General features: G+C 38.2%; 1 protein-coding gene across 3 annotated transcripts in view; it reads right to left on the minus strand.

The window, feature by feature from the left end:
- The window catches only part of RMDN3 (regulator of microtubule dynamics 3), a 35,883-nt gene that overhangs the window by 11,112 nt on the left and 5,186 nt on the right, over nt 1-19,585 (minus strand). For 2 of the 3 annotated variants that reach the window (XM_062576969.1, XM_062576971.1), the window contains exons 4-9: nt 16,165-16,438; nt 15,351-15,453; nt 14,200-14,260; nt 3,443-3,518; nt 2,566-2,643; nt 185-283 (exon numbers count right to left, since the gene is read on the minus strand). In XM_062576969.1, the coding sequence (XP_062432953.1) occupies nt 185-283; nt 2,566-2,643; nt 3,443-3,518; nt 14,200-14,260; nt 15,351-15,453; nt 16,165-16,438 (691 nt within the window). The remainder of the gene's footprint in view (nt 1-184; nt 284-2,565; nt 2,644-3,442; nt 3,519-14,199; nt 14,261-15,350; nt 15,454-16,164; nt 16,439-19,585) is intronic. The other variant, XM_062576970.1, reaches the window with a different exon arrangement.

Genomic DNA, 19,585 nt, shown 5'->3' on the forward strand with positions numbered 1-19,585 from the left:
TCTAAAACATAGGATCCAAAATTTTTTCTTTCATCAGCTTTTCCTCCTCAGATTATAGTCAATGGAGATAAATCCTGGGGCATTTGGAGACTGTTGCATTTTCATAGAACATAGGTACTCAGATTCCACCCTTGTGATCATATTTGTCAGTTGACTGGTTCCCTTGCTTATCAGATTTCAGTACCCTTAAAAAGTTTTGCAGTGCATCTTGTATAGTGGCTGTAGGAGGGGCTTCAAACAAAGCAGCAGCAGTCTTTTTTTCAAGCCATCCTAGATGGGAAATCTGCAAAAAAAGAGACAACACTATCAAACCTACCATACACATAAAGCATATGCAAAAGGATATAAAGACAATGAACTATTCAGTTTTACACAGCTGTCTCACGGGGACGAGAAAGCAAAATATCACAATAGGGTCAGCAGCGTCTGATCAAGTATACAAGTGCAGCTACAGAATTAAACTTGATTTTCTTGTTCTTGTCCCTAGCTTATACTACAAGCACATTTTGCACACAGCAGCAGCCCCACGCAGAACACTCCAAATATGATTTGTCTTTACAGCTGGATGTTGCCGCAGTGCAACAGTGAGGGTGGTCTAAAATCCAAACCCACCTTATTGCAATCATGCAAATTCTTGGCAGTTCTTACCTATGCATCAGAGCAAATCCATACATGTAGTCGTCCTGTCTCCCAGATTAAATCCTGCACAAGAACATGTCCTCACCAAAGATCCCTCAAGAGGGACAGGCTTTCCTACCAACACATATTCATACTTTGTGTAGGCAGCTATTATAATCATTCCATAAAATCTTACTGTCCTGTTACCAGCTTTTCTCTCATAAAAAAAACCTCTGAGATTCTAGTGGAGGAAAGGAAGCATGCAATTTTAACCTCTGATAATACCTTCTTCACTTAGTACTGTATAACTCTCATAATATGCAGAACACCAGAAGTACTAACATATTTCTACAAATATCTGCCTTAGTATTATACCTTCTGCAGCTATAAGAGTAGTAATGCTGAGCAGGAAGTTAACAATAGAATAAGGAGCCAGGAGTTTTGACTAGATTATCTACTAATTATCTGTGTCAATTATCTCAGCCACAGTCTCTGCGATGTGACTTCATTTTTGACAGCATCAAAACACTTTCAAATTTTATTAACTGAAAAGTAGATGGTTACTATAAACTCTTATTTCTCTTTATAGGCACTAAATCTTGATTTATGGTATTTGACTCCAAGCTTTTCCTTGTCAAGAATGCCAAGAATTATAAACCAGCTGGCATACTTTTTCTAATACCTCCAATACTTTCTGTAGCAAGGGCAGAGGAAACATGCAAAGGATTATACAGATACAGTTTATGCAGAAGCTCTTGCCAGCCCTGATTTATCCTTGATCACATCCATATGTGCTTAAAGGACTGAAGGTAGTTTGTTTCTACTGAGCAAAGCACGGGAAACAGTAAAAAACATGAGTTAGTGTGAAGCTAGTGCTTTTCCTGTATCATTTTTTGCTGTTCCACCTCCCTTGTTCCCTGCAATGACTAACAAGCAAAGTCGGGAGACCCAAACCCTCTAGAACTCCACTTTTCTGGAATTTCAGAAATAATAGTTTTAGCAAACTGCTGCCACCTGGGAATGCAATGGGGGGGGGGGGGGGGGGAGAAAAGAGAAGATGAGGAGCAGAATGGTGGAAATAAATAAATGAAACAGCAAAAAAAAACCCAGTAACTTTCAATCTGTTCAACTGAGGTTCAGCAAATACTTTAAAAGTCTTTTGTTGATTCAAGGAGAAAAGTATTATAACAGCAAGATCAAAGGACCTTGCCAATAAGAAAAAGTACTCTTCATGCTACAGCTTAAAAACATTTCAGCAGGGTTTCAGTATCACAAACCTTTCTCTACCTTCTAGCTTTTGATCATCAGCACAGAACAACACATGGAAAATGCACTCATCAAGCATTTGTTCTGATTATCAACCAAGCATTTCTATAGTAGTCTCTCTTAATACTGTGGGACCTGAGCTCACATAAATTCTAATTAAAATCCTCTACAAACTTAGAACTTTAAGTGTTAACCCAGTATGAAAGTATTAATTTTAGGCTGACCAGGAGGATGATAAGGAGACGGACTGCTTAAGACTTCTCAATTACAGTTAAACAAGATGGAAGATGAGAGAGATTCTGAATGAGACACTGTGTCCTGGTAGATGTTTCATAGTACCTTCATAATAGTGAACATTAGCCTTTACAGTGTTAGAGATCTCTGAATGCAATATACTTACAGCATTCATATAATCACTGAGGTGTTCTTCTTGGCATTGTTTCAGGACTGAAATGAAGAGTTTCCAGACTCCATGCAAGTGTAACTTTTAAACTATTTCTTCCAGCTACCAAGACATTTCCACACAATTCTACCCATACTTGTTGATACAATATCTGAATTCAGTAACTGCACAGAACATGCCCAAGGCTTATGGCTGGTGGCTTGAATTCACATATCTTTCATCCAAACATCAAATTCGAAGGAAGAAAACAGTAAGAAAATAGTAACAGACTATTTTACCTGGTAACACCACCTGCCCAAAAGATAGTAAGATTTTGGATCATCCGGTTTCAGTGAAATTGCTTTATCAATGTGTTCCTATGGAAAATCATGACCAACATATATTAAATACTTGTTACAGGCAAACACAAAGTCCACAAGAACAGATGAATTTACGTGGAGGAGGAAAGGAAGGAGAAAGTCCACAATTTACATGTCAGTGATCAATAAAATCACAGCTATAAAGGGATTAAAAATTCTAAAAGTGGTTTCAGAGATCATAGAAAATCAGCATTATCAGCCTTAGAAACAAGAATTAATACCAAAAAAAAGCTTCATTTTACTCTACTACCTTTTCAGAGCTTTGACACAACCAAATGTCATGTGAATAGTTGACCAGATAATAACTGTTTCAGGTGCATCCTCTCATCCTATAATATCCTTGTTGAGGATGAAAGGTAAATAAAGGAATTTGAGGCAGCTTAGCACTCTGTGAAAGATTAACTACTTTGCATTTACTAAAGGGTACAAGCACCCTCATAGGCAATTATTAAGCAAAAGTTGGTGCACTATCTAATTAGCACGTGTTAATTTCATGTTCAAAGTTCTCAGTTTTCCCATGGGTATACCTATATTTTATTTGCAAGAACTTTGTTCCTCTTCTTTTTCTGAGATTATAGTGTGCACGAGCGCACAGTCAGACCCAGTCAGACCCACCACAGCTGCTGATTGCATCACTGGAATCACCTTCCTCAGCCTACATCACCCACCAAGCACTCTCTCCCTTTGAGACCTATCTATCACTTCTCTAATCAGAGCTTAAATCTATTTTCTTAGCTTACTGCTACAGAAAAAAAATATTGTTAAACACAAGAACAGCGTGTCCTTTTTTACTCACCTTAAAAACATACCCAACTTGAATGCGCTTCTGAATGCTCTCATGTTCTGATAACTGTCCACAAAGAATAGCATACCTACGCACAAAACATTTTTAAGAAATCGCATACTGTGAGCAGTTTCAAAACACATTTTACATTCTGTAGGTATCGTCCCTCTGAATATATCAAACTGCATATAAGTTCCATAACTTACTGGGGAAAACAGGGAATATCATACATCTTTTATAGGAAAGACATACTTAGGAAAAATTCAGTGCACAAAAAGATATTAGCTCAAAGAAGATCAACAAATCAAAAAGCAGTCATTTGACCTGATATGAAAGTCAAGCTCATGAATCACTAGAAAGCCTCATTTCAATATAAAACAGGAACAGCATGGCACACTTCTATAATCTGTTTTTTTTTACTCAGCAATGAAACTGTATCAAAACACAGAGCACTGAAAAGTAAATTCTACTGTAGCAAGAGCCATAACTGCTAAAAGCTATAATTAACTAATGTACACAACAATCATCCACTCACAATATCAAACCTATAGCACATTGAATGTCTACTTTGAGGGAAAATATTGTTAAAACCTACCTATACCCTGCAGCCCAAAACTGTCACCAAACTTAGGAAACAAAATAATATTTTTTTTTTCAGTGTTGCAGGTCAAACCACTTTAGTTTTGTCTAGTAAGAGATCATAAGAGAGGTACAGTACCTAGTAAAACTAGTTATTTCACTAGCAATGAACATAATTAAGCTTAATTACCTGTTGATTTACACTCATCTTACCTCCCTGCACCACAACAATTCCATTTCATAATTTCATAAAAATTATTCAGAACCCCTTTTTTGATAGAACACGAAACAAGCAAACAAACACCACAAAGCACTTCATACCTTACTAGTCTTGCCTTCATAATGCCTGAGCTAACTTTTCAAGGTGTTAAGTTACAATACAGGAAGTTTTCTTTCTCAAACTCTCTCCTGCAATAGTAAAACCAGAGCATAGCAGTGATGTTGTTGCTAGCTCAGTAAGACAGACTATTGTAGGGATATCAGCAGAATAAGCAGAAAAAAAGACTACACATGATCTTTTACCTCCTACAGCAGACAATATACTACACAAAGGTTCCTTTAAAAGGCCAAGCTTTGTTCCCTGAATATTTTCTGTTTTATCACTGTATTTTTTTCCTAAAGTATGTTAATTTTCTTTTGAAAAAGTTTGGTTCAATTCTAAAATTCTTATTTCCACATCAATGGAAAAAATATTAACAGATCAATGTCTTAATTGCATAGATCCTTTTCCCCGAATTGAAAAAAACTCACATCTGCACTGCCATAATCTCATTTGCCAACGATCAAATAATTGGTTTTATGCTCTTTCCACATTCATTTCACAACAAACATGCACCAGCCTATGCTAAACACACTTAAGCAGAACATGACTGAGATTTATAAATATAAGACAAGTATAGAGGATCTATTTTCTAAGGTCACAAGATAAAATATTCTTTTAAAATAAACCTTGTAGTCCGTAACCCTGGTTATTGCATAGTAAATTGTCAGAACATGGCTCCCATTATCATATTGTTTAGATTTCTGAATATGTGGGCAGGCATGAAATACATTTACAAAACGTACGTAACGGTCCAAAATGTAAATTCTGGAAACAATATTCCTTTCTAAAATGACAACTTAAATTGAATAGCCTCCCTTTGTATCACCTGTCCTCCCCCAAAAATGTCTCACAACCCCCTTCAAACAAACGATACATCCAAAAGCACACCAAGCCAGCTCAATCTGATCCCTCTATACGACATGCCTATGGCTACAACAGTCATACAAATATCAGCTGGGGCAATATTCAGCTATTAAGATTATTATCATAGGAGATACTTTTTATGTATTTTTAACAGCTCTGTGAAATGTTAGGTAGTAAATAGTGACCCTATGTTTGTGACACCAAACAAACTTACAAAAACAACAAAAAAACAGTATGAGATTCCTGAACAGTTTTTTCACTGTAGTCCCAGGGTAAAAGACAGTAACTCAGATCAGATCTGTTTCGTCTCAGCCCTTTGCATGAACCTTCCTTTTCAATGGGTGCCTTGTGGCCCAGAGCCACTGGCCTGTTGGTCGTTCCTATAGGCAAGACTCTGAAGTTCTGAGCTTTCTGGCTGTCGATGTGTTCAGATCCTGAATTCCTTCCCTCATGCTGTTTGCCATACCAACATGGTGTCTGCATTTATCTATTCTACTTGTTTAGCTTGGCTTGCTCCTCAATATTTGAGCTATCTATTCCCATTCATTTTGTGAAATGCCTTGGAATGGATTTCATGGGAGGCATTACTGAGTTGCAGGAAGATTAACTAACAATAATAGGATGGACTAGAAGTAATGAGGTAGGAAAGGGGACTTTATTCTTCCGTAAACATTACGTAACCTTTGAGACACTATTCAGATATATGTCTAAGCGAATTACTGAAATCCTGTATTATGCTATTTGCTGGATTAATTATTAACCAGAACTATTCATTAAGCTGCTGACCTTGATCAAATCACAAGTTCCAACTGGAATCTCAGCTCAACAAGGATTTCCCTGTTTATTAGAAAATGAACTCTGTAGAACAAGAGCACAGACACTATCAGATGAGAGACTGACTGTTCTTCCTGCTTAAATCCCAGAGCTCAGTACATGCAGCTTTGAAGAAACTTCGTTTTCAAGGCTGCACTCTCGCTGACACCCATTTGAGCAGAACATCTGGCATCCAAACAGAAAATATACAGCTGTTCCCAGTCCAAAACTTCCAACTTCATGATTTGGGTGGCTTGCCAACCCAAATACACTTATCTCTTTCCATTAGTGAGTTTTTGAAACAGTAAGTCTGTTGATATTCCTTTCTGCATAAGACAAATGTTAAATTAAAAAGAAATGATCAGGAAAATGGGAGGAAGAGAAGGGGAAAGAAATGCTTAGAATTAGCTATATTCCAGCATATCGATAAAATAAAAATGCGTTTTATATCGTCAAAGATGAATAAATAGGAACGTCGGACTACGGCATGAAGACGTGAAAGTCTTTTCATTTTATTGGAATAAAGATTAGCTTCAAATACTCAGTCAACTAATTTTATATTTTAATTTCACAAAAATTAATGAGATTGATCATACTTGTATTCAATCAGCATGATCTGTAAACTGAAAATATCAGTGTTAGCCTGTAAAACGACTGAATGCTATTCAAGCAGCGTTGGTAATAAGTAGCATAGATCAAGAGAGAGGTTTTATCATACACTGACAAAGAGAAAAAAATCCTAGTCATAACTCAATTTTCAGTTACCAGAGTCAGATGAACACTAGAAAGGAAAAAATACCTTTCCAATCAACTAAATAATTCTGAGAAGCCATACCTTGGGAGAGATAACAGAAGTCCCAATGACTTAACATGAAATTAATGAGCAGCTGGTCATAAAGAGCTCAAAAAAAAGTAGTCAGAGTTTAACTTCTCTATGCTCAAAAGAAGGGGAGACTAGATTCAAGAAAAAATTAATTATAAATTAAAAAAAAAATGAATACTTGCTACGTAGGAAAGCCACAGTGCTCTTCAAGACTTATCTGTACAGAGAACTCATTGAGGACATTGAGATGCATATTCACAAAGCACCAGCTATTCTATACATTAATTCCCCATTTGGATATACTCCAAAACACAAATAAAAAATTTAAATAACTAGTAATTAGTGGTTACAATCCCAGTTGGCTCCAGTTAAGAGAATATTCTTTCTTTCCTTCTCTAGCTGCTGCACTGGTCAGGTAAAACTAGACTTAGAATAGGAACAGTGTCAACTTAGTGGAAGTTCACATGCTCCTCTAGGCACAGTGGGAATCACTAAAGGCAGGAAAATGAATCAACCAGCTAAGGGGTGAGAAATAGAATACAAAAAAAAAAAAAAAAAAACTATCAATGGTCAGGTTAATGTATCTTTCCTCTTGTAGACTAGACTGCCGCCTGCTGCCAGAATATACCGTATAGCTGTATCACAAGATGAAGGCTGAAGAGAATGACAGCTCAAATTGTACAGCAAGGGTGCTGCTCTGAAGTAAAGGATTATATTCAGCCTAGAACTGGGAAGACATCAATGAATTTCAGATTTGTTGCCCATTTACAAAAATTGCAACCAGAAACAATATAGTTGAAGTCTATTCCTTATATTGAAGTGTATTCCTTATATTACTGAATGCTGACATTCAGAGCTTTCCTGTTCACTTTTCCAGGAAAGGAGGCATAAAAGGTTACCATGGGTTACCAAGAATCTTCTGGCATGGAATATCTCATAAAGTTAAAACAAACCATGAAAAAAAATCATATAAAATGGAAAAAGTTAAAATAACATTGTGGCATTGTGTTTCTTCTGTTTTAACCAAAAGATATTCACATTTTTCTACAAGTAAATTCTAGGTGTCTGGCAGTAGTTACACAGTATAAGATCTTGTCTTTCAGGCTGACAGTCATCAGTACGGTTTGATCATCATACAACTTTTCTCAAACTTCTCTATCAACCTACCTCTACCCTAACTGAGGAAACCCAGAGGGTTATTCCAGGTAAGGTATGCATGCAGGTGTATGGGCATTTGGAGAAATGGAAACAATCAGAAACATGGCATAAGTTTTGGCTCGTAGATAAATCCCTTAAGGGCCCAGATAATCAAAAGAATCTACATTTCATCAGAACAATCTACCATTGTTTATCTTATCTGAAATGTTTTTCCTGGACCCAGGTTCACAACTGGCAATCATGTACTTTATCCTCAGTGGTAAGAATTTCACTAGTGGCAATTAAGCTCATTCTAATCCTTGAGATAAAAAAAAAAAAAAAAAAAAAAAGCAACACACACACACACACACATACACACACACACACACACAGAGAGAGAAAAAAAAACCCTTCTGCTCATCCATCAAAATGGATTAGTGCTTTTACCAAGGCATCAGCAGAGAGGCAAGAAAAAGCATCACTGAAGCAACAGAGCTGCACTTCGGTACTTAAACAGAGATGAAAACAGTAGTAGGATTAGTTGTCTGTAGGCCCAAACAAATTCCATGCTTTAGCAACAATCTAGTTTGAAGTATAACATGCATATAAAAGGAACATGGCTTTCTTTCCTCGGCCACCATGCTCCAAACAGTGTTAACATAAGACAAATCCAAGGTCTCCTTTAATCTTGACCTGTAGTTCTTTCAGTCTACTCCAGCAATGTAGTTACAGCAGGTCAAAACAACTTAAAGAAATTAAAATGACAATTCTTATTCTCTCCAGTTAAATGTTGCAGGATTAATTTAGGATGAAGGGTGTCAGATTATAGATTTTGAAAAAGATATCCCATGTCTTATTTTGGTTTGAGCATGATGCCTAACAGCCTTATTTAATGCTGTCCAGTTCCATGCCACTCAACGCATACATATTTTATATCCCTCTCAGTTATCTTTCTTCCAGTCTGACAAGTCTTAATTTATTCAGTAATTCCATTTACAAGAACTGTTTTACTTTTTAGAGTAATACAGCTGCACACAGTTTTCAAGATAGAAGTACTTCATATTCACCTCACACAGGACTATAACTCTCCTCTGATTTTAAATGAAAAACTGTTTATCACTTTCTACCCTAAGTTTTAGGTGCAAAGACTAAAGTGATGGTTATCTAAGTAAGTTTTTAATCACTCAAACATGACGCTGAGACTATTTAAACACTTATTTTAGTTGCTGGCCATCAGCTTTTGTGAGCAACTAATCTGACAGCTGTTTTGTGCATGTTAATCCTTCTTACCAAGTTTTAAAACTGCATCATAAATTAACTAATATATTACTTTAAAAAGATACATGCACATACACTTTCCTAAGCCACAAGCCTGTGTGTTTTTTTCCTCAAGACGCAATAATAAAACTGTGCATCTCCATACTAGAGACCGGTATATTTGACTACAGAAGAGGCATTGCCACATCCAAGTATATACATGTATAACCTAAGTGTATGTACACACAAACATATAACCAAAACTTTATTTTTAATATAAAATGCACTCACACCAGAGAGTACAAGCAGGCTATAGTGTCACATAATTAAAGCACACAGCAGGCTATTGTGCCATACAATTAAAGTAGAACAATTTTAGTGACTTTAGTCCTACATCAGCATTTTGTTAACTGGAAAAGCATGTATGCAGGTATGTACATATGCATGTACATTGGAGAGGTAAAAGAAATTTAACTTTTCAAATTCCCACAGACCTCCTCTGAATCTTTTATCTTGAAGCAGGTCTCCTCTATCACACAGTTCCACAAACTGGTGGAAAAGGTAATGGAATGTGGTATTTTGTCTGAAGCGATATGGCAACTGGAAGCAAAGGTATACCAACTGCTCTCAGTAGGATTTTTGTGATTATTCTGGATGATAGTTTGGGAACTAATTCAGTGCTATTTACACAACTGCAGGAGACCTCATGGTAGTCTGACTCACTAGTCTTGTCATGGTAGCCTGACTCATTAGGATCCTCTTAGAAGCACAGTTCTATCATAGTCGTCGTAGTTACAGGAATACAAACTTTACACTATTGCCAAATCATAGAATTCCCAAACACCCAGACACTTGTATGAATCACATAATCATAGAATGGGTAAGGTTGGAAAGGACCTCTGGAGATCATCTAGTCCACCCCTCCCCTGCCCCCCCCCCCCACTCAAGCAGGGTCACCTAATGCATGTTAGACAGAGTTGTATCCAGGTGGGCCTTGAATATCTCCAGGGAAGAAGACTCCACAGCCTCTCTGGGCAACCTGTTCCAGTGCTCTGTCACTCTCACAGTGAAGAAATTCCCACTCACGTTCAGGTGGAACTTCCTGTGGTTCAATTTCTGCCCATTGCCTCTTGTCCTCTTGCGTGGCACTACTGAAAAGAGTTTCTCCCCTTCCCCTTGACACCCCGCTTCAGGTACTTATACACATTCATAAGATTCCACTGCCCCCCCCAACTCTTTTCTTCTCAAGGCTAAAGAGGCCCAGCTCTCCTAGCCGTTCCTCAGAGGGCCTCCCAGCCCTCTGATCATCTCTGTAGCACTACACTGGACTCTCTGCAGTAGCTCCATGTCTCTCTTGGACTGGGGAGCCCAGAACTGGACACAGGACTCGAGATGAGGCGCAGGATCACCTCCCTTGACCTGCTGGCAACAGTCTTCCCAATGCACCCCAGGATATCATTGGCCTTCCTGGCCACAAGGGCACATTGCTGGGTCACGGACAATTTGTCATCCACCAGCACTCCCAGGTCCTTCTCTGCAGAGATGCTCTCCAGAAGGTCAGCCCCCAGCTTGTACTGGTGCATGGAGTTACTCCTTCCTCAGTGCAGGACTCTGCACTTGCCTTTATTGTACCTCATGACGTTCCTCTCCACCCAACTCTCCAGCCTGTCCAGGTCTCTCTGAATGGCAGCACAGCCCTCACGTGTGTCAGCCACTCCCCCTAGCTTGGTATCATCAGCAAACTTGGTGAGGGGGCACTCCGTCCCCTCATCCAGGTCACTGATGAAGAAGTTGAACAGGATGGGACTCAGTACTGAGCCCTGAGGGGTGCCACTAGCCACAGGCCTCCAACTAGACTACACACCACTGATGACGACCCTCTGAGCTCCCCCTTTCAGCCAGTTCTCAATCCACCTCACTGTCCACTCATCTAACCCACACTTCCGGAGCTTATCTAGGAGGATGTTATGGGAGACAGTGTCCAAAGCCTTGCTGAAGTCAAGGTACACAACGTCCACTGCTCTCCCCTCATCTACCCAGCCAGTCATGCCATCACAGAAGGCTAGCAGATTGGTTAAGCAGGATTTCCCTTTCGTGAATCCATCCTGACTACTCCTGATCACCTTCTTATCCTCCATATGCTTGGAGATGACATCCAGAATGAGTGGTTCCATCACCTTTCCAGGGATGGAGGGGAGGCTGACCAGCCTATAGTTGCCTGGGTCCTCCTTCTTGCCCAGACTGGAGTGACATTGGCTTTCTTGCACTCCTCGGGCACCTCTCCAGTTCTCCAGGACCTTTCAAAGATGATGGAGAGCGGCTTGGCGACAACATCCACCAGCTCCCTCAGTATCCGTGGGTACATCCCATCAGGGCCCATGGATTTGTGAATGTGAGGCTTGCCCAGAAGATCTCTAATCCTATCCTCCTCAACCAAAGAAAAGGCTTCCTTTCTCCAGACTTTCTCTCTCATCTCCATGCTCTGGGATTCCTGAGGGCTGCCTTTAGCAGTGAAGACTGAGGCAAAGGAGGCATTCAGTAATTCTGCCTTCTCTGTATCCCTTGTCACCAGGGCCCCTGCCCCATTCAGAAGCGGGCCCACATTTTCCCCAGTCCTCCTCTCGCTACTGATGTATTTGAAGAAGCCTTTCTTGTCCTCCCTTGCCAGATTTAATTCTAAATGGGCCTTAGCCTTCCTCACTGCATCTCTACATACTCTGACAGCATTCTTATAATCTTCCCAAGTAGCCTGTCTCCTCCTATAACATGGAGTCATAGGAGAACACTCAGCTCAAAAGGTTCAACATTCGCTGTTGATGGCATGACTAAGTATCACATTAAAGCTACTGCAGCCAAGATATCTTTTAGAAAACATGCATATAAAGGAATCATACCAAGATTCTAACACAAAATACAGAAGAAAGAAAAAAGCGGTATCAGTTTTAATAACATGTAGCCACAGTACTGAAAGGTTCACGCAAATAATCTAAACCTACTCAGATTTCAGCCCAACTTCAGATTCCAGGGCTCTTCAGAAATCCTTGGGTCAGCTACTTCTGTACATAATAACACTCTGGATTATGAAGTTAATCCATCAATATTATACTCTGAAGTGGAATTTTGCTCTGAAAGTATCAAAAACTAAAGTGGCTTAAAACTTTAACAATCAACATAGTGACTAAAAAACATTTTTTCAAGAAGTTAAAGCAGCAGAAAGAGCCAAACACTTGATTCTGCCAAACAGACTAGTCAATGACCCCCAGTATCCTTGCTTCATATCAGTATTTAAATTGACAGATGCTATTCATTACTAAAAGCTAAAATACAGTCTTTTCAAGACCATAAATACATTAATTCAGAAGTCAGCAATCCAAATAGATCTTGCAAGCACAACTACTGACTTCAGAAGAGCACTGGTCTCCTTTGGTAGAGACATTCAGCACTCTGATTTTTCTGATAATTAAAAAAAAATAATAATAATTTCCACTAAAATCCCTGTTCTCTTTTATTCTGTTTTACAGATGATCACTCATTCACTATAACTGCTGATCAACACTGTATCCAAACACCAGAAAAGCATAGCGCCTGTCACTGCTTCTTCTGTACCACCACAGAAACTTTCTTGTGGTATATTTTTGCAGTAGGACAAACAATCTGTTCAACAATTCACATACAAGTTTCAACAAAAGCCTGTTCACTTGAGGACATCGCCTCGACCCCCAGCAGGGACAGATACACAAACACAATGTACGCTATGGTCGATACTGAGCATTTATTACCTCTGCATCTAAGCAGGGGTTCCCCAGAAGTTTTCTGACTGAGGCAATAAAGGCATGGTGGAATCCAAGGCACCACTGAGCATTGGTCAACAGTTGAGAACGTCAGGGAGGGGCACTAACAAGAGGTTTTTATGTACTGTACACATACGCAGTACATGTATTGAGCTCATCACTAATCCCAATTCAAAGCCCAGATGTAGTGCCACCCTGGCACGGGCCAAGCCGGGTGACCATGGCTATGGGTCAACATGCCCTGTTCCGTGAGAAGAGGAGCATCAACAATCTGGCTAGCTTCCATCACTTATCTTCTTGAAATTCTTCTGCACTTTCCCATACACCTTGCTTGTTTAAATCACGGACTGTTTTATCATGTAGAAAAAAAACAAGTCTTCATACATAGAAAGCCATATTCTGCCACTACTATTGTCTCAATTCATTTCTAAGCCATGGCGCTTTGCAGAATGACAAATATCATACATGATCAGAATACAGCAGAACTGAGATAAACATAAGAATAGCAGCATAGCACTAAGCCTGAGGTAACAGGCCTAACTGAATGAGGCAAATATACTGCCTCTTGACATAAAGCAAGTATCCCTGCACAGCACTGTGGTGTACAGATGGAAATATTTGCACTGCAGTCTGCTACACAGTATAGAGAAACCTTAAGACACCTGACCACCATGAGAGAAATGGTTAATTATATTTATCTAGATGTGTGTTTGATGAAAGCGAAAGCAAGAAGACTAAAGAGAGAAAAAAAAGCTGACCTTTCACTGCCACCAGCAAGGTACATTGAATTGTTAGGTGCAGACTCACAAAACCCTTGACTCTATCTATCCTCAGTACCCACAAAAATTCATTATTCTAGTTAATATCTATTAACCAGATAATTCTGGTTATCTATATTCAAGAACTCTTCTGGCCATCTGCTCTCAGTGAGCTGTTATAACATAATTGGTATGATCAAAGCAAAATAATGTTTATCCTTGTAACTGTCTACTGCCTGTCAAACAATTACTTACGCTAATTAAGAAAAGCTGTTTATAATGTCTTTTTAAGGAAAACAGCATCAGTATAGTGTACTTCAAGTAAGACCAAATAATCTTTTTAAATTTTTAATGCAGCTCAGCTCACAATAATTTGTTATGGCTTTTCCTATGCTTCTTAAGAACAAGAACAGGAAGTTACATACCACTGATGACATTCAGCACTTTGATCCCATTTCTGTAAGGCAGCTTCTATTTCTTGTTTTCCTGCAGATAAATTGTCAAAAGGTAAGAAATTCAGTTATCACCTCTCTTACCTCCTTTCTCTAGAGTGTTAGAGTACAATAATAAAATGGCATAACATTGTGTACATTTGTTAATTTTGTAATGCATTTGGCTTGAAGGTGTTCTGTGAACAATTTCACAGTAGATGTTCCATATAATTGCAGTAAAGACCACTCAGAAGATATCATGCAATTTTACGCACAGTAGCAAACTGTCTTGACTGACAATGTGTTTTCACCATATTTGGAAGAACAGTTATGCATAACAAAAAGATCTTCACAAATATGCCAAAAGTTAATGAGAATTTGCAGTGGCTTTGCTCTGATTCATTTCACATCCTTATATCTAGGGTTTGCCCTATTTCCCCTCCCTCCCCCAAGAACCTACAATCTCAAGAGCTGAAATTAAGCGTGTATTAAAGGCAAGGACTATCAAAATAAAATTTAATTAAATTGTTATCAAAATAGAACTTAAATTTCGTGTTTTAAATGGTTATACTGGTTTCTAGAAAAGGACAATTTATATAATCATGTTTAATTACTTGGATAATAAAAGGGGCAACAAGTTATTCATAATAGTCTTTGTTGTGTATGTTAAGTGTAACAAAGTTGATTTTTTTTATTCTGCATCACCTACAGTGTTGCAAATACACACATTTGAGACACTGAAGGAGAACCAGGAAATGAAATTGAACAGACTTCACTAAGTAAACAGACATATTTCAAAACTTAATTCTTTTTTATATCTGAATGTGTTAGTAACAAATAAATTTTTGCTATAACCTATTTATTTTTTTTATCTTAATACCACACAGAATACAGATGTGATAAATGTGAGAATACAGACCTTTACAGGGTAGACAGCCCTGGGTCTACCTACACTGTCTTTCAGAAAGCAAAATTTCAACACATACCACAATACTACTGTTAGTCATTCCCCTTAAAAACAAACAAACAAAAAACAGGGGAAAAAAAAAACTAAAACACTGTTTACAAAGCAGAATTATAAATCTGAAGTATAAAGTCAGCTTCAAACACGACCAGCCCCCCACCCTAAATACACATTTACTTACCATCAGATGCATACGATTTCTTCTCCTCTATGTCTTCTGTGATTTCATACATATCGCTATGTGCCCGGGCCAGGCGCCAAAGAAAATCTTTCTGGTCTGCATACTGCAGTAAAAGCATAAATGTAATTTATCAGTTGTGTGGGAGACCCATTCCACCATTAACAAAGGACATGAAAAAGAAAACTCAAGTGATGGTATTTACAACAGAAGTCACAGACATATTTTGAAACATTAAAAGGTTCCAAATCTATAAAAACTGAGCAGAACCACATAATAACAAATAGGAAAGATACAATGCTACATTATCTGTATAGATCTAACCATAATAGCATTGCATAGCAAGGCCTCCTCATTATTGCCCTCATGAACCTATCAGGCATGTGCAATGGACAGTCCTTGGAAAGAATGTTGCCTGAATGTAAATGGAATACTATAAAAAATTCCTGAATATAAATGACACAACTGTATTGGGCATATGCAATGAGGTAAACACATTCTCAAAAAGTTTGCAGAGTTTATTGCAGAGGCATAGTACTGCTATCCTGCATAAGTGCAGTGTATTCATTCAGGGAAAGCAATGACATTGTAAGACATGCCGCTTCAAGACAGAGAGTGGTAGGGAATTGGTTGCGGCTGTAGCCTAAACAGCTCTGGCCTGCAGCCCACTCCCAAGCTGCTCCTGAGAAAGGGGGAACTGGAAGCAGGCCTAGTTGTTGTGCAGGATCTAGATCCTGCTAAAATATGCAACTCCCTCTCTCCTGGCCATTTAGTTGAAAGAAAAAAAAAATCATTGCTGGAAATATAAAAAGTCAACCTTTACCGCCAGTTTGTTATTCAGTAGCAGCTGGAATCCTTCTCTCTTCTCCTGATCATCTCCATTATGCAACTGGTCAGCCTGCTGCAGTAGCTGACCCAGTCCATCCTCTACTGAGGAATCTAAGATTAAATGCGTTTCATCCTCATTGACTAGGTCCAAGGAATCCTTTCGTGCAGTCCTCACTGTTTCACAGCTCACTTCATCTTCCCCTTCCTCACTCTCTCGCTCTGACCCCTGGTCATAATCAGACTCAGCATTGGCTGTGGTGTACCTTTCAGAAACACAAAATGCAAAATTAGCCTGAGGCAGATACTGGCTATCTATGACACAGTTGTGTACATATGGTATGCAAAAACCAAATCCTCCTAATAGAGGAAGAGGAATATACCTTGGAGTTTATCCCAGAGAATTCTATAAAATCCAAATCTCTCAAATGACACACTTTTCAATACCTCTCATGTAGCATAGACAATCACAGAAAATTGAAGAAAGGAACTTGTCACTCAGTGACAAGTGCCCATATCTTTTTCAAATACTATATAGTTACAAATTGTAACAGCTTCTCTTAGGCCTTTTAGTTCTAATATAAGAATGAAAAATACTAAAAATTGACCTAGGACATATCAACTTATGGATTATAGAAAAGAATTTCAGCAGAAGATCTAACACACTCACTCACCCATGTGGAAGATGTAACTTGAGGGTTTTAATCTGATCCTGGAAATTTCAGACACAATAGCTGTTTTGGCAAAATCTAGCACCTCCATCTGAGCATTAAGTATGAAAGAGCTTGTTCATACCAACATATGAAAAGGTATAAAACAGTAAGAGAGTGATCAAAACTATTTCACATGAAAAGTCTAGCAAGGAGACAGTAGAGCCACACAAAGACACCACAAGCACAAAAATCCAGACAATGACTAGCTGCTAAGTCAAATAAAACAGAATTTAGATCAAACTTTCTGAAAATGGTTAAAATTGGGATTTCCCAAATCATATATAGGCACTTCAGAAGGCACTTTCCACTTAGGTTGGAAATTTGAAAAGCCTTCTATATTGACTGACGCTGTTGCAATGAAGTGTCTATTTACAGAACTAGGCCTGGGTTTAAAAATATTGCTTCAAACAACTACTTTTTTTTTTTTTTTTGAAAAACATTCATGATCTATTTTGCCTCCTCACATTTATCTGTTTACCTTAACTAAAGAAGCCAACATTAGCCAATAATCTAATAATATGCAAATCTATATTCAGTTTTTGTTGGACTATCTAAATAGAAGTCTCTCTTCCTGAAGTAGATTACTTGAACCCCATAAATGTTTAATTCTAGATGCTCTTTGTAGTTGCCATCTCAGTAAGATGTGCCCAAGCCTCATGTTGAACTTTAAAGGTTCTCTGTTACCATTTGAAGTCATTGCAATCTGGACAGAGAGAGGACATTGGATGCTGTACTCCATTCAGGTAGCTAGAGAAAATGCTAGATCATCTCATTTGTACTGTCCAAATTTCTCACTGTTCTCTAAGGGAAATTCTAGTGCTCTGTGTGCAAAGCAGTCTTCATCTGGAGACAAAGATATGTGACCAAGGTCCGTATCTATAGAAAGCAGTAACAGCAGTTTGGCCGCACACAGATAACGACACATTTGGCCTAGCTTCAGTTTTCCAAGAACCATTAATTATGATAAACCATTTACCCTCTCTGCTACAGAGTAAACAAATATCCTCACTCACCACAACCTCCAGACCTTATCTGTAATTTAAAACACACACCTTTTAATAGTATAAAATTTTAAGACAAGAAATAAAGCAACAGTCAGTCTTATCACTGCAAAGACAGGAAACTAACCATTATAAGAAAATATGCTGAAGACTATGTAAGCAGCACTGCATTTAATGGATAACATAACCACATGGGGCTAGATGACACTAGTGTCAGCTCCTTTGGCTACTTCTTTTTCTATATTTAAACATCATCTCTTAAAATTCTCACTGCAGTTCAAATTAAATATGATTTACTATTTTCCACCGCTGCACAGTGTAGTTGTGGACTACACAGTTGCAATACTGTTTCATTACAGCATTTTAGTGGTGGCTGCAAAGATTTTTAGCACTTCAGTTGAAAAAAAATTGCCACATTGAATAATCCTGAAACATAATGTGGTCTTTTAAAAACAAGCAGCAATGAATGAGTCCTATACACTTTTTTCTCTACCACAAAAATGCATTTTCTCCAAGACAGTTCATACAAGATGCTATCAGTTTAAAAAGAGCAGTAATAATGAACATAACTTCATAAATGCAAAATTTCCAGAAAGATTAAGGGATTTGGATGTTGTCAGCCTGTTTTCTCAAGCTTGTGATGATAGAAAGTTCTTAAATGTTTTAGTATTTTAAGGCCTGTGGCTAGCACACATCCTGAATGAAAATGAAAACACACTACCTGGAATTAAAAAGCACATGGAAAGAGGAGACAAAGAAGCCCAAAAGACCAATGCAGTGCCAAAGCAATACAGGGAGATTGCTGAAACAGGACTTCATTTTCCTAAAACTAATTAAAATAAGGCAATTGCCAGAAATGAATGCATTGCTGAAATTTATCTAGTGAGGATAGTTTTATTCTTCCTCTCAGCTGCTGCTAAGAAACTTAAGAAACTTAAGTAGTCTTTTCCAAAAAGTGCATTTCCTACCCTGATTTTCTATTTAAAAAGTTTAGCTTTTAATGTCTAAAAGGCAACACTGCATGCTAAAGGCAGTTGTTCCTGAACAGACTAATGTTATATCTATTTGTATAGGATGAATACCAGAGTCAGAAATGATTACTATTCAAATATTTTTTGAAAGCAGGTGAGAGCTGCTTATTCACTAATTCTCCACACTAGTTCTTAAAGCTATCTACAGATGTTAAATAAAAGGTGAGAACTCCACCAACTATCACCAGGTTCACAACAAAGTTTGCTGTAAAATATATCCCTGCTCCACAGTTCACTGAGGTCATCTGAGGAGATAGACTGAGTAAATACCAAGATGCTTGTTGGCCTGTATCATGACTTAAAATGCATTATTTTTTTATGATCAGATGATACTTGGGTCTGGTATCTGTTGAAAAATATCATCCTTTTTGGCATGCTTCACAAAATATCTGCTGGCACCCTGACAAGTCAATAGACCTGTTATTACCTAAACAGCACAGGTCTTGTCTTCAGAACCAACTACAGATTACATTTTTAAAATACACCTTCACTCTGCACATTGTTATTCTGATAATCTTGCATAACACTCCATCGTGAATCACTTGCTCTCTAAATTTCCTGTCATATGAACATTTCTAAAGCCTATGTACTTCAAAGCAATGAAGCAGCTCGATAACCTAGATGAGACTCTATCAACTCCTTCCTACTCCTATTCCAGTTACTGGAGA

Source organism: Rhea pennata, chromosome 5, assembly GCF_028389875.1.
Source record: "Rhea pennata isolate bPtePen1 chromosome 5, bPtePen1.pri, whole genome shotgun sequence".
NCBI lineage: Eukaryota > Metazoa > Chordata > Aves > Rheiformes > Rheidae > Rhea > Rhea pennata.